This window comes from Coturnix japonica, chromosome 18 (genome assembly GCF_001577835.2).
Source record: "Coturnix japonica isolate 7356 chromosome 18, Coturnix japonica 2.1, whole genome shotgun sequence".
Classification (NCBI taxonomy): domain Eukaryota; kingdom Metazoa; phylum Chordata; class Aves; order Galliformes; family Phasianidae; genus Coturnix; species Coturnix japonica.
In genome coordinates, this window is record NC_029533.1 from 5420159 (window position 1) to 5435927 (window position 15769).

Consider the following 15769-nt stretch of genomic DNA (forward strand, 5'->3'; position numbering starts at 1 on the left):
ACCCAGGAGAGCTGCTTCTGCCCTAACAGGAGGAGCCATTAGCTCAGCACTGTGCTGCTTCTGCCAGCCTGGAGGTGCTCAGAGCTGCAGGTGAAGGGTTGGCACATCTTTAGTTCTTTCCATCCTTTCAGTTGCAGCGCTCCAATATACTGCAGCTTTCCTTATCTCTCCAAGAAATCCAATATCCCTCAGGCTGTGCAGCAGCATCTTGCTTGTAGGCAGAAGCCACTGACAGCCCCTTATTTCCCCTTGCCCTCAGCCTCTTTCCATGCCCCAGCTTCTGCCTCTGCTCAGCTGCATGCTGTGCACTGCTGCTCAGGTTGTGGTCCCTCTGGAAGGAGCCTGAACCCCCATCCTGCCAGTGTTCCATCCCGCTGGGTTCCTGCAGGGGTATTAGAGAGCGTCTGAGCTCCAGGGTGTGAGAGCATCTTGTTCTTTGTTCCTGAAATTCAGCTGTGTTATTACAAAATGGGAGGCAAAGCGGGATCAGAAATGCTACTTTTGTCCTTTTTCTTTTTTTTTAGTTACTTTCGGTATTTTTTTTTTTAATCATTGCTGTGCTGTTCTCTGCCTGCAGCCTGTGCTCGTTTTTCTGCTCTTTAAGCCATGTAACACAATAGCTGGGGTTAATTTACTTGCCAGTGTGATTTCTAAAGGCTTGGTGAGCGAGGATTGCTGCTTATTAGTTTGTTCTAGGGAATCGGGAAGGCTTTGAGTTCTGGGTGTTCTTTGCATTACATCTGGCTCCCATGGGGCTGCAGAACTTGTTGCATTCTGAGAGTGATGCTGGAAGCAGCCAGGGCCAGGTGAGTGCATGGTGTGTCCCTGGAGCAGGGGGGTTCTGTGGCTCATCACTCCCAGCCCTGCCACATAAGCTGCAGTGAATAGGACTTAGAAGAGCAGTGGGTTTCATTTCACCTGGTCCTTTCAGCTGGCCAAGCTCTTACTGACTTGTGCAATGGATTGTAAGGGGAAGGTCTGCTGGGATGCAGTCAGCCGTTCTGCCTGCAGGTTAATCCTCTGAACCATGCATGGGGCTGAGCTCTGCATGGCCGCCTGTATTGCAGCAGCCCCTGTTAGTGCTGTGCATGGCTTTGTGGGGAGCTTCGATGGAGCTTCCTTCATTGCTGCTCCTCCCTTCCTGGATGAGCCCTTCCCTACGCACCATCTGTTGATTCTAATTTCCTATAATTTGTTCCCATGTATCCATAATTTGTACTTTCATTAGTCGTACTGCTGAGTTTCTTATTGCATGCGATTTGCTTTACAGCAGGGAAAACCTGCCTGTTGTTTCCCCTGCCCAAACTCTTTCTGTTGTTTGCACAAATGGGCACTTTTACCCTTTGAATGCTGCTCTCTGGGTGAGTTGCTCATAAAAAAAGATCTTTCAGAGGAGCAGAGCCCTTTGTGCAGAGCTCTGTCGTGCCCTCATCACACTCAGCATCACCATGAATGCATTGACAGAGCTCCTTCCCCTCTCCCCATGGGTGCTGTTGGGCAGCATGGGGGCTTTGCATGGGGGCTTTGCACAAGTCTTGGCATGTGTGTTTTGCAGGAGGGCTTTGCACAAGTGCTTTATATGGGGACTTTGCACCATGGCTTGCAGCACTGCCTTGCACCTTTATCTTAGGAATGGTGAGGAGTTTCCTCACCCTGTATGTAAGATTGATTCCTGATGTCATTTTCTGTTTCCACCCTGAGCCAAAACTCGGATCGAGGCTCTGGGTTTTCTTTGTGGTGTGTTTCAACTTCTACACGCTCAGCCTGGAACAGGGGACGCCGTGCTGATAGTAAATCAGTGCTGCTTCGTATCATGTGTTTCCAAGGCAACTGGAAATCCAAGGGGCCACAAACACACACGGTTCTGTTCCTCTGAGACCTCACCCTCACAGGCACGCGTCGTGTGACACCTTCCATCTGTTTGAATGCCTTCTGAGTGGTCCCCTGCATCCCTGCATGGCTCACGCAGCCTGGCTGGGGAGCTGCCTCCTCGAAGGCTGCGGAATGTGAACTGGCATCGAGCTGCAAACCAGCACTGCTGCTGTGCTTTGGATTGCTTCCCCCTGCTGTGCTTGGAGTCACACTGAAGCTGCTGTTGTGGCCTTTTCCCCTCTCACATGCTTATTACAGGCATTGAAGTCTCCCTATGTTTGGCTGCAGTGTGTTGGACTCAGAGCAGGGAGCCGTGGCAGGCAGCACCTCTGCACCCAGTGCTGCTCGGTGGCACCCCTTGAGCTCCTTGTACAGATTTGCACAGAATTTAGGTTAAAATGAGAAAGGCAATGCCCTGATCTGCAGCCACGCTTCCTTGGGTGTGCCAAACAAGGGGCAGCCCCAGGGCTGCTTCAGGGTCTGACCTTAATTCTCTCTCCTTCTCCTTGCAGAGGGGCTGGCAGTGGGAGTTGGATTCGGGGCTATTGGAAAATCAGCATCTGCCACCTTCCAGAGTGCCAGGTAAGGCAGAGCACGCTGCTGCTGCAGGGCTTGGGGCACCTCTCCCTGCCACAGCCTGTCCCTTGTCCCAGGCTGGGCATGTACCATTGCTGTCGGGTGTTTCAAGTGCTTGTCAGGTGGAAAAAAGCTTCTGTTGGTGATGCTGGTTCTTAATACTGTTCTGTCCCAGCGCTGCTGGGCTGCTGAGTGAGGCTGTAGGAGCTGCGCTGTGCCTGGTGCAGTGGTGGGATGGGATAGTGTTGGCTCAGTTCTTTCCAGCAGTGTCTGAGGGACATCATCACTGCCCCCAGCACAGCACAGGGGCTTTGCAAAGCAGCAGCAGAAGTGCACCTGTGGTGCTCAATGTTATCTCTCCAAATGCTTGTATTTTTGTTTAAATCATATACCTGAATTTTACCTTTTGATTACCAGACCCACTTATAACAATGGTGTTATAAAGAGAACACAGCATGTTCAGGCTTTGCAGTGCCCTTCCAGGCAGTAGAATAAGGCACATTGCATCTCAGCACTGGGTGTGAGCTGCATGCAGCCCACAGGCTGTATGCCTGGATCTGCTATGAGCCTGAATGATGCCCATACCACGCAGCTTTCATGACACTCATATCACCTTCCCTATAGCCAAGGGCTCACTCTCACTGCTCTGCCCTGGGCACTTGGGTTGCAGCAGATACAATCCAGATTTGTGGCGAGCACAGCACGATAAAGCAGCTATAAACTCCTTTTCTCCAACCTTTTGCAATAAAAGGCTCCTCATAAAGCCTGCAGAGACTCCAGGGATTCTCTTACAAAAGGATGTGTGGTTTTTTTTGTCAGCTGCTCAGTAAAAGCTGAGAAACCAGAAGCAGCTGCTTCTTTCTCTGTATTTACAATGGCATTAATCATGTTAGATAAAAGGTGGAGTCTGCACCAGGGAAATACCAATGCAAATGTTGTCAGCTGCAGAAGGAGACAAAATGACTTCGTTGCCATCAATCTGTCTATCGTTGTCATCTGTGGACAGAACAAAAAGCTCTTCGTGTGGCCGCTGCCCCGTGAAAATGGTTGGGAATATCCAGGAGTGAAACGCTGTGCTGTTGCCAATTCCTTCCCACACAGCATCTCTGGGGAGGACAGGCAGGGCCAGAGCAAAGCAGGGCTGTGCTGGGCATGGGGAAGGGATGTAGTTTGCACAGAGTATTGGGAATGGGAATTGCTGCTGTCGGGGAGCGTTTGGGGTGAGGAGGAGATGGAGGCAGCTTTCACATGGGTGCTTTGCAGGAGCCCTTTGTGTTAGAAAGTAGCAGTGGAGAGGTTTCTATATTGGGTTTGAGTTAAGGTGATGAAATAGCGTTACATCTTTTGACACATTTGAAGGGAAAATTGCTCTGGGTCAACCCCAGCGCTATGGGGATGTGACAGCTGTGATCTCCTCCATCTCTGTGATTTCAAAATAGCATTTCAATGGAACAGCAGCATGACTCAGTTTACCCCCTTATCCCCGGGCTGTGACTGTGCGTATTCCCACTGTGATGTGAGCTGATTGTCAGCGAGGCTGAGCAGCTCCAAACTGAATTGTGTGACGATGCTTCTGATGGCTCCCACACTCGGGGCTGCGTTGTGTGTGGATGGATGCTTGCAGGACCTGCTGACCCGTGCTCATCTCTGCCTGCTGCTGGCACCGAGATCGATGCGTTTCACTTCCCTCAGTGCACTGAGACCTGTGCAGGAGCTCACTGTAAGGCCATGGGAAACTCCATCCCAAAGGGCTGTTTCCAGCTTTGCTATAGGAAGGTGGGTATCGGCAGAGAGGGAATTATGAAAGCTAGGAAAGCCCCAGCTGCCTGCAGAGGGCGGCAGGAGGAGGCTGGGCCGTGCTGGCTGCTGCTGTGCTCCGGTCTGTGCATTGGGGTCCCCTGGGTGCCGCTCCCCATCGCCCCTCTCCGGCCCCGCAGCTCCCGGTGCGCGGCTCCGCGCTGCTCTGCTGCCCCCGGGTGTGCGCATCCCGCTCCTGCTGCCCGGCCCGGCTCGGAGGAGGCTCTGCTGACGATGCCACCATGCACAAACAGCAGAGATCTCAGCGGCTGAGCTGCTTTTTTGCCTTCTGATGTCGGGCAGGGATTGCTCACCCAGCTCAAGATCTTGTGTGCATTGTGCTGCACTCCAGAGAGGGCTCAGGATACAAAGGAGCCTGCCCTGAATTTGGAGAGCAGGGGAGCAGTTTGAGTCCCTCTGTGCTAGATCCCTCTGCATTGCAACCCACTGCTTGCTGTTGAGCAGCCAGGCCCCATGGAGCTGCTCAGCACAGTGCTGGGAGCAGGATGGCTGTGCCCCACTGCTTGCATGCAGGGAGGAGGAAAAAGAAATAGTTTGACCAAACCACCCCACTTTGTGTGGCAGGTTTGAAAGGAACCAAATGGGGGCTGGAAGTGCCCTCTGTGGCTTTTGGAGGAGAAAAAACCCCACTGAAATGGCTGTCAGTTTTTTCTTTGAGCCTGTGGACCCTGAGAGACTCAGCCCCCCCTTATCTCATGGGGGGGTTTTGCTTGCAGCAGTGACAGAGAAGGGAGCCCAAGAAGATGCTGCCCATGTGCAATACATCACATTCCTGTCCCTTCATCTCATTCCCTGTCCCCACATCCTTTTCCCTTTTCCTTTGTCCCATTGCCCATCCCCACATCCTCCATCCCTGTGTCTACATCCCTCAAATGCAGCTTGAATGAGATCTCTCTCCACATCCCTGTATGTTATGGACGCCGTGGGTGTAACCTCTGGGTGATTCATCTTGCAGCCCTGGTGTTATTCTATTGTCATTCTGTCCAGACTTTTAAAAGCAGGCTGAAAGATTATTATTAAGGATGGAAAACCAAGCCTGGAGCCACTAGGAAATGCTGGGGACAGAACTGCCTGTGCAATTCTGACAGTGCATAAACATGGTAAGAAAGCAGCCTTTGTCACAGCCTTTGTCACAGCCCATGGCTAATTCCAGTCACAAGGGATAGTTGGTGCCAGAAAATAAAGTTGGGTTTATTTTTTTTTCTTTATAAGAAAAGAGAGAACTTCATGATGGCAGTTTGTTCAGTGGTCTGCAGCAAGGTGTGAGTATGACAGAGGGATTGTTTCATGTCAGGGTTATAGTGATGTATGTGGCTGTGCTCTGTCCTTCATCCAGCCGAGGGCAGTGATGCCTGGTTGAGGGAGAGAGGTGGGAATTGTCAGCACGGTGGGCTTGGCCTGCACATAGGTGGGATTTTCCTGCACTTTTCATCCCTAAAAGCATGCGGTGTACACTGCTGCTTTTTTAATCTGCCCCATTGCAGAGGTGGGAAGCTGCTGTTCCTGCAGAGTGAGATCCCAGGTTGAGCATCAACAAAGATCCATCCCCTGTCCCCCCCATCCCCTGTCCCCATTCCCCACTGCTCCTCTCCCACCTGGCACTAGGTTGTAATATCCCCTACTCCCATCACCTGCTCACAGAAGCACTGGGTGTGCTTGCTGCCTTTGCACAGCTCTCAGGGAAGCTTTGGCCCAGCTGGATGTCTCTCCCTGGCAAAACACAGAGCAGGAGCTGCTCTTTTAAGTGCAACAGAAGGTTGAAAGAAGCGAAAGCGATACAAAGCAAAATGCAGAAATTTAAAGTTAGAAAAATGATGTGCAGAATTGAGTTGTGCACGGTGCAGACAGCAGGTCCCAATAGAACACCTGCCCAATGCTGAATGAAGGCTCCTGTTCAGCTGCAACGTGTGTATGTGTGTGTGTGTGGCACAGAGGCAAACAGATCTGTTTCCCCGCTGGTGCTGGGGAGGGTTCCTCACTGCAGCACAATGGCCCCCATTCACAGCCCTGTGCGTGGAGTGCTGGCCCTGTTGTGCCCACAGATTGTTTCCTGTCCAGCTCTGCTGAGACAGAAAGAGGCTTCGGGTTGACGGGTGGACTTTTGACGATGGCTTGGAAAATATTATTTCATGGGACAGCCTGTGCCTCCCACGCTGCTGGAAAAGAGAAAGAAATAGGCTGAGGTTTGATTAATGCACAGAGATTGAAACCAGGCAAAACTTTTACGCTGTGTTTTCTTGGAATGAATGGGAATCATTGTGGTGTGAGGCAGCAGAAGTCGCGCTGGGCTCGTCTCTCCCATTTGCACACACCAGCTCTGTCTGTTTGCTATGAATAGGTCACGGAGGAGCCAACATGGCTCAGGTGGGATGGAGATGTGGAAGCTGAATCCAGGGATGTGCATGGGAGCACTGAATGGAAACGCCTCCTCCTGCTGCGTGGTGGGGCTGGAGGGGAATTCTGTGCCCTGAGCTCTGTGTGTTCCTCAGCCACTGCTCCATCCTGCAGTGCAGCCTCTGGTTACAAAACAAAGCTGCTGCAAGATGCTTATTAAGCACCTCTTAATTAACCTGTCCTGCAGGTATATGCTATGGTTACTGAGCTGGGAGCTTCTCCTTTCTGGGTGCTGAATGTTTTCCCCATGCTCTGAATGCCTGGCTTTGTGTCCCTCAAGCAAGTGCGGGTTGGCTTTTGCTCCTTGGGTGCTGTGTTTCTTATCATAGTTCATTAATTAATCTCAGGGCTTCAGCTTCATCCTTGAGCAGTGCTGGGAAGGTGCTGGGTGCTGTGCAGATGGAGGCATGGATGCCGTGCCATTTGGTGCATGTGGCCCCAAGGCAGCTTGCACTGAGCGCATCCTTCTGCTTCCCAGCTTGTTGCAGTGCCAGGAGGGTAAATGTGGGGTCTTCCTGTGCCTTGTTGCTCTGTCTGTGATGAGGAGAGGTGCAGCAGGGAGCAGAGACCTCTTGAGTGGGGTCTGTTGTGACGCAGGGAAATGGTTTCCTGTCCCATTCCTTGTGGGTGTCTGCACACCAGCTTTGACTTGCACTGCAGCTCCCATTAAAAGAAAAGAAAGAGGGCAAATAAAAGAGCAGAGAAAGAAAAAGCCATTATCCCTATTTATCTTATCAAGATAAGGCTGAACAAGGCTCACTTTGAGCGAGGGGCTGGCTCTGCACCACAGCCCGTGCCTCTCTGTAGCAGCATGGATTGAAAATAAACCTTCTGAGGAGGGGAAGCAGTTTGAATGAAGACATTGTTACCGTACAAGATGTGATAATGGGGCTTTTTATAGCTACATCTGTTAGTAAATTGTTTAGTTCCAGGTCTGGGGCTGCATAAAGGCTCCGCTCTGGTGCTTTTTCACACTTCTTTCCAGGGGCATTTTAGCAGCGATGTTGCAGGACAGGGAAGGGAGAAACCATTTCTGTGTATTTCATTCTACTTTTAACTACTGGCACTGGTACCCAGCAGCATGCAGTGCGTGGCAATCACTTACAGCCCCCCCAGCCCATTGGGGCACCCTTGGGTCCATCACCCCTGGGCTCTACCCTGAGTCCTATGGAGATGGTGTGTCCATCTGTTGGCTCTTTGGGGATGTCACTTCAGTCGTCCAAGAGACAACAGGTACCAGCACACGTGTGCATCTATCTGTGGAATCATATGATCGTTAAGGTTGGAAAAGACCTCCAAGATCCCCAACCTGTCCTGCTGTGCTCATAACATCCCTCAGTGCCACATCCCTGCAGTTCTGGAGCACCTCCAGGTATGGTGACCCTACCATTCCTTGGGCACCTATACCAGTGCTCAACCCCCTCTTTCAGGAAGCTCCTCCTTTATCCAACATGAATGTCCCCTGGTGCAACTTCAAGCCATCTCCTCTCATCCTATCGCTCTCCTGTAAAGTAATTTTCTATGTGAAACATGCTTGTGTTGTCGAGTCCTACAAAGGGAGAAGGTTGGTGTTTTGGGTGAAGCTGTAAATGTTAACGGGCAGCTTATATTGGGGTTTATAGGTGGGCTGCGATCCCAGCCCTGCTTTTAGACCACCCAGCCTGTCTGTGTGTTTAATTTCTAAATATATTTTAATAACCTTTATAAGGTTCTGTATCTGCCTCCAGCTCGAGCCCTACCCACAATCAATGCGGCCACATCATTAAAATCACATTATTTATGGGCGTGCCGATATGAATATGTAAAAATTCAGATCTGGGTGTAGCAAAAGGAAGTGGGCTCAGTGCTGTGCTCAGAGCATCACTTGCAGTCAGGCTGTTCTTGTGCATCTCTGCAGTTTTGGGGTTGTTGTGCATCCAGGGGTGCAGGTGCTTTTCTTTGCTCTGGGTACTCTCTGCAAAGGTTTCGTTCTGCAGAATGATTGTAGAATGAAGCATCCCCTGGTGCTGTCATAGGACTGCCTGCCCCAAGCCTCCCTCTGCCCTTCCTGGGGCTGAATTTCCTTTTTCTCACTTTTCCTTCTATCTGGAAAGACCGTTTTAGAGCAGAACAGTGTTGGGAACAGATTGTTCACGTTGAAGTTGGAATGTGGGACCTTTGGTGTGTGTGTATTTTTGCTCTGAGCACCCAGCACATGAAAAGCACAGCTCGAACATCCCTGCTGCTGCAGTGAGAGCAGAGGGATGAAACTCAGCATTGTGCTCTGTGGGCAGGGGGAGATGCGGACTTTTACCCCATGCATGAGGCTGATAGAGAAAGTCAAACAGTTCTAGAAGTAATAGGGCAGATAAGAATATGGAGTTTTAACCCCCTCTCCCCACAAGGGAAAAAATACTCCCACACAGTGGGCAGCTCAGTTTTGGCTCTGAGCACATAAGGATGTCCCTGAGCCCCTCTGTGAGCTGATTTCTTTCTAAGGGGGATGCTCGTGGCATCAATGTCCCCACTGTGTCCATTCCCCACAGCCCATGTTCCTTCACCTGCCTCCTCCCTTTGCCTGGAAGCGATGGCAAAGTGCTGTGAGTGCTGGGGGGGTTCGTGCTCTCCAGCTCAAGTTCACATCCCGGTTGCTGCGGGCAGAGGAGAGAGCAGCTTTTATGATGTTCAACTTTACTCATGTGCCTTTGGGATAAATTAAAGGTAAAATTTCCTAAAATTGTAAATGTTTACTGCGTGTGGACCCAGGGCTGTGTATGTTTAAGGCTGGCAGGGGGCCAGGCGAGCAGATGGGATGCAGACCGCACGGCACGCTATGTGTAGCGGGGCAGGCGGATTTGGGGTGGTGACAAAAAGCAGCACCAAGAGAGGCATGGAGCAGCTAGGCTATGCCACCACTGCTCAAGGATGTACGTTTGGGCTGCTGAAAGCCCTGCAGCCGGGCATTTGCTAGTTTTAGTCTTGTGCATTTGTGGTCTTGGCTTGATATATTCATCCATGTGGCTCTGAGCTCTGCGTCTTTCCCACTGCTTGGTGCCATGTTATTTCTTTCCCTTGTGCCTTTTGCTTCTTCTAGTTTTACCGAAGCCACTTGGAAAGCCTTCATTCTTTGCCGAGGTTGGATGGGAGCCTGGCTGTTGGCTCCCCAATGGATCAACTCAGACTTGATGACCTCCAGAGGTCCCTTCCAGCCCTTATGACGAGGCACTTGTTTGATTTCACCTTTCTGTCCCATAAAACCCCCACCTTATCCCTATGCCTGCTCCCAGCCCGCTCGTTGCTGCAGGGAGGACAGCTGCTCTCAGGATGGGAGCACCCCACAGCCCAACCTCGCGTGAGAGGCACCGTCAGTGCTGCGCGGAGCTTGGCGTGCCGAGGCAGCTGCGCTGAACAGGTAGGGCAGGTATGGGGAAACGCTCAGGGCCCCGCGCTCACCGCAGGGCTCCTTCCCACCTGCGAGCCCTGATCAAACACCTCGCCAGGCAGCGCGAGTGGGAAGCCATGATGTAATCTTGGGAACCCAAAACAATCGGCCCTTTCATGGCAAGACGATAACAATCAAAACAGTATGTAAGGGCCTGCCATGCAAGAATACACATGCACATTATACACTGGAGGGAATTGAAAGCCGTAGTGAAAAGGGGCTTGTTAAGAATATGTAGCCTGCTTTCATAATCAGTTTGTAAAAGAATAGGCCCTTGAAAACAAGGGTTTAGGCTTATAGAAGGCTTTCTGTGCCTTGACCTTGCAAATATGCAGAGATGCCAACTTTTTTTCTGAAAGTGAACTTGGAGTCTCCCAGCGTGATGCCGCGGCGGTTGGCAGTGAGCTGGGGAGCGCTCCTGGGGTGCTGGTGCTCCCCCATTGGGGCTCAGCCACAGCTTCACCTCTTCTCCTTTGGAATCCACACCTCAATGCAGTGTGGAACCCTCCATGGGACTCGTGGTGTGACCAGGTGGAAAAGGGGTTGTGCCCATTTTACAGATGGGAAAGCTGAGGTTGAATGCTGGGAAAGGAAATGATTCCTCTTTCTGTGTATCAGTGTCTCTCTGTACATTAAGTTTGACCTGAAGCTTATCCTAATGTCTTTTAGGTGGGTGCAGGTGACCCAATGGACAATACGGGCTGTGCTTCGAGCACTTTGAAGTTATTCCCTACCTTCCCCAATGTAGATCCCAGTGTCTCTGAATGTTTTGCCATTGCCCCCTTGGCCAAACCATTCTGTAGGAGTTGCACTCTTTGATCTGTGTCCCTTCCAGCTTGGGTTATACTGTGATTCTGTTCTACCCCATCTATGTGTCTCACAGTCCTTGTGTCAGCCTGCTCCACGCTGTCTTTGTGCATCTGTTTTACAATGTGTTTCTTTGCAGCAGGGGGAAGCCATCCAAGAATCCCCACCTATTTCCGTAATAAGGAAGCCTTTGTTTTCCTGGTGCACAATGCAGCTTTATGCGATTTGGTTGCTTTCTGACCGACCTCAGTGCCATCAGCTCGACACTGAGGTGTGAGGTGTGCACGAGTTGGCAGCCAAGGGAGGAGGAACATCTCCTGGGACCATTTTGTTCCCAGTTTGGGCATCAGAACTCAATATTCTCTGCCTGAGCACCTGGGCATCACCCATATGCAGGGAGTCAAGGCAGGATGGACAGGGAGGTTGGAGTGTTCCCAGCCTTTATGTTACCCAGGATTTATTCTGATTCTGCTGAGATGCTGGATCCGAATGGTGCTGTGTGATAGGAAGCACTGAAGGAATGAGTGGCCCCATTGGGTGATGGAGAGTGGTTTCAGCAAGTGAGAGCCCTTTGGAGGGACTTGAGGCCATGAGGTGGCAGAGGGATAATGCCACCCTGTAGCTGAGACCCTTTCCCTATGCCACATTCCATAGTGCTGGGGCTCAGCAATGTACTTGAGCCTCGTGCCAGCGTGATACCTGCACCTACGTCCTTGGAAAACCCTAACCCAAAACCTGACCTGGAGAGGGGGGCACACTGCTGCTGCCTCCCCCTTCAGGGGAGCTCTGAAGGGTTTGCTATAGGGGCAGAGGGCAGGGAAAGGGCAGGGGTCAGCCCACCCATCTGGGCTTCTGCTGGGTCTCTCCCTGTTTAAATCCCCTTCCCTGTGCCCCTCCGGGCTGCTTCTGTTCCTGGGCAGCCCTGCAGTGAGGGGTCAGCGAGGGGGGAGCGAGCTGCTGCTTCCCGTACAGACCCCTCCATTCACACTTCCCTCTCCCACCCCATTAATTTGTTGTGGTTGGGGCTAGTAATAGCTGCTTTGTGCGAAGGCGAGGGAAGGAGGAAAAAAAAACCCAGCACACAGACAGCGGCTCCAGTGTTTTCTAAAAGGGATGTTTTTCCCCCTCCGTTCTCTCTCTCTTTCCCTTGAATAATGTTTTTGATTGTAATAGCCTGTCCTGGTTAGGGAAACCCACAGCCTCTCCCCCCCCTTCCCCTCCCCTCTTCTGTAAACCATGGTTGAAGTTTAAACAACCCGGAGAGATTTTTCTCACCAGTCTTATTTTACTAATAGGAAACAAGTGTTTAAAAGGAGCTTTCAGCTGTTGGCCAAGGAACCCCTGACTCTGCCTGCAGAGCTGGGAGTCCCAGTAATCCTTGGGACATGCAGATGTGTGCACACTGCTGCGGTGGTAGTGGGGAGCTTAATGAGGTGCCTGGTGGAGGGGCTCAGGGTGCAGCTACAGATGAGATCAGACAGACCCCACAAGTGCAAAGCTTTGTTTCTTGACCATCAGCTGCTTCCATGTTGGATGAGGGGTTGAGTTGGAGAAGGTCCTGGCTTGGGGACTGTGGGGTGCTCTGGGGATGGATGCTGTGCTGACAGTTAGCACGCAGCTGGGGCTGAATACTGGAGGGGAGATGGAAAAAGGACAAACCTTACCTGGTTCTCTACCCTTGAACATCCTTCCAAACCTCTCCTGCCTGTCCTTGAGCCTTAAGCTCTAAGAGAGCCGTGTTTTCTGCCACTGGGGATATAGAGCTTTAATTGGAGCAGCTCAAGTTTACCCTGCCTTCCTGTTATAACCCCCTTTTATCAAGCCTTTTATCTTTTGTGCCTGAAGAAATGGTCCTCACAGCAGTCTGCCTTCTCCTGCATTACTTTACCAATGGACAGACCAATTCTCTCCTTCTCCTTTCCCTTTCTCTTATTCTCTTTCTTAGCCTGTCCTTTACACCCAATACAGATATAGATATCTACATCTTCTTTTCTCTTTGTAGGAACTTAGCTATTGGGATTGGCATTCAGAACTTCCCCGAAGGCCTTGCTGTCAGCCTGCCTTTGCGTGGTGCAGGATTCTCCACGTGGAAAGCATTCTGGTAAGCAAAGCTCTGCCAGAGCAGGGACCCCTGACCTACAGCTCCTATAAGCAGGTGCCTGTGACTCACTGCCCTGAACCCATTTGCATTGCCTGCCCAGGACATTGGTGGGGTCACCATCCCTGGAGTTGTGGTCCAGAAGGACATGGTTTAATGGACACGGTGATGGGATGAGACTTGATGACCTTGGAGGTCTTTTCTAACCTCAATGATTCTTTGGCTCTCTTCTGTGATTCTATTGGGCTGCCTTTGGGGTGAACTTGTGTTGGCCAAGGGCTGCATGCCGTGGTCTCTATGAAATCCTCAGCCAGCAGAGTTTTGCTGGAGCTGTGCTTTAGACCAGCAGCTCCTGCAGCCAGCACTGCCCATGGCTGAGCCTGGGGCTGTTTTCCAGCCTCCTGCAGTGGGTGATGCCCCAGTGCCCTGAGCTCAGAGTGGGGCTCAGCCCCAAGCCCTGCGGTTTGCCCCAGCATGGCTCAGTGCCTGTGGTCAGCTCCCAGATCCTTCACCAAAAAAGGGAATTTTTTACTTTGTTTTCCTTATTTTTTTAATATATTTTTTTATTCTCTCACTTCACTCTGGGCTGCGTTTCAAACCCACTTTGTTTTTTTCCTTTTCCCTGAGGTGAAAAAGCCAAGGCCATGAACTCTGCAGGCACAGGGCTGCGTTCCTGCCTGTGCACATGTGCTGTGCTTGGGTGATAGATGGGAGGGTGGGGGGGTGCTCCCTCCAAAGCTTTGTTTTCTTATCTTCCCACCCATCTCCATTGCAGTGAGTGCTGGGACTGCACTGGGGCTGCTGAGGAATGAGTTCTCATGGCCACATTAAAAAAGCCTTAGAAAGAAAGAATGGGGAAAGAGTGGGGAGGCTGAGCTACACTGGTTGGAAATACTTCCTCTCTTACCTATCCCTGTATTCCCTGATCTCACAAGGGGAAGGCATCAGATCATGTCTTAATTCCCTTCCTGGATAAATCAACATGGTTTGGTCATATTCCTTTGCTTTCTGGTGCTTGCTGTGTGTGAGGGCTGAGATGTGTGGCCCCTGCTCCAGCCCTGGGGAACTCAGGGGATGCCCAGTGACTTTCAGTCCCATTATATCATAGGTATGGGCAGCTGAGTGGCATGGTGGAGCCCCTGGCTGGCATCCTGGGAGCCTTCGCTGTGGTGGTGGCAGAGCCTCTCCTCCCCTATGCCTTGAGCTTCGCTGCCGGAGCCATGGTCTACGTGGTCATGGATGATATCATCCCCGAGGCACAGACCAGGTGAGACCACCAACTGACCCTAAATTCAGGTTAAATATTATAAGTTTCTTCTAAGAAAGAGCAATCAGGCACTGGCACAGGCTGCCTAGAGAAGTGGTGGAGTCACCATCCCTGGAGGTGTTGAAGAACTGCGGAGATGTCGCACTGAGGTCCATGGGCACAATGGGATGGGTTGGTGGAACTCATGCCCTCCTCTTTCTCCCTGCAGTGGCAATGGGAAGCTGGCTTCCTGGACCTCGATACTTGGATTCGTGGTGATGATGTCCTTGGACGTTGGCCTTGGGTAGGCAGCTTGCTGCTCCCTAGGAGAAGACTTCACAGCAATTCCCATGGTGGCATTTGGAATTGGACATGCATTATGCTTTAGACTTTTTTGGTATATATATATTTTTTTGATCTGGTTGGTGTTAATTTCCTATAATTTTATATATCTGCTCCTCATAACATCAAGTCAATGGTTTTCCAAGCACAAATACAGGTGCTTCCTTGCAGGTCCTGGTTTCCTTTCGCCACCAGATTTGTTTTCTCCAAGAAGGTTATTGCGAGACGTGTTGGCCGGGCTGCAGATTTTCCTGCAGTTCTGGGGTTGTTTCTCTGATTCAGGTCTCTCTTGGTTTTGATCATCCTTATAGAAGATTAGAAATTCACCGTCGTGTGCTTAAGCCGGGCTGCGGTTAAGGACCAAAGTGTTTGAATGCAGTAAACTCCTTAAGAGTCTCAATTTCCACTCCTGGCTTTGAACGGTGGTGGAGGCGTTAGGTCTGGGTTGACACGTGCAGCGCCCTGGGGGCAGCAGGTTGGTCTGGTGGATCCTGCAGTGCTGGGAGTGTGTCATGGTGTTTATTGGTTGTTCATCCACGTTGTTGCTACATGATCGTTGTATGGCACAATGCATTTCCACCTGGGTCTATGGCTGTGCCCAGCACTATGAAGCAACTGCTGTTCTCCAGCTGCTGTGTTGGGTTGCTTGTCACTCTGAGCATGGTGCTGTGTTACCTTGAGCCAGGACCAGCTCTTGTCCTGCTGAGCAGCGCTGGGATGAAATTACTTATCAGTGCGCGTTAATTATCCACCCATGCTCCATGTTTATCTGCCTCTTCATCCTCTTCCTTTCAAACATCTCCTATCCAACAACCATGGGGTGGTTGAACCCATGCTTAAGCAGGGAGCGGAATGCAGGTGTGGAGAGATCCACACTCTAGGGCTGTTCTGTTTTTCAGGAAGACTAATGAGGTTAATGAGGCCCTCCAGCAGGAGTAACTGGATGGTTTGGCAGCATCTCAGCTGTACCTGCACCCAACAGGGCTGCAGGAAGGCAGCGGGTGGATGGGTTGGGTGAGCCAAGGGAGAGCCACGCACTTTTGTTTGGTTTGTTATTTTGGTTGGATTCCATTTGTACTTCATTTGTACGTCACTCCGGATGATACAAAACTACTGTTTGCCAATGGATTTGACCTTTTAACTGTGATTGGTTTCAATAAATGGGAAATTCGGCGTTTGCACTGATTTATTTTAA

The 15769-nt window shown here is 51.0% G+C and overlaps 1 protein-coding gene across 3 annotated transcripts in view; it reads left to right on the forward strand.

The window, feature by feature from the left end:
- SLC39A11 (solute carrier family 39 member 11) overlaps positions 1 to 15769 on the forward strand; it is a 55939-nt gene extending 40170 nt beyond the window's left edge. For all 3 annotated transcript variants that reach the window (XM_015879864.2, XM_015879863.2, XM_015879862.2), the window contains 4 exons: positions 2385 to 2454; positions 12891 to 12989; positions 14095 to 14253; positions 14462 to 15769. In XM_015879864.2, the coding sequence (XP_015735350.1) occupies positions 2385 to 2454; positions 12891 to 12989; positions 14095 to 14253; positions 14462 to 14540 (407 nt within the window). In that variant the 3' untranslated portion in view covers positions 14541 to 15769. The remainder of the gene's footprint in view (positions 1 to 2384; positions 2455 to 12890; positions 12990 to 14094; positions 14254 to 14461) is intronic.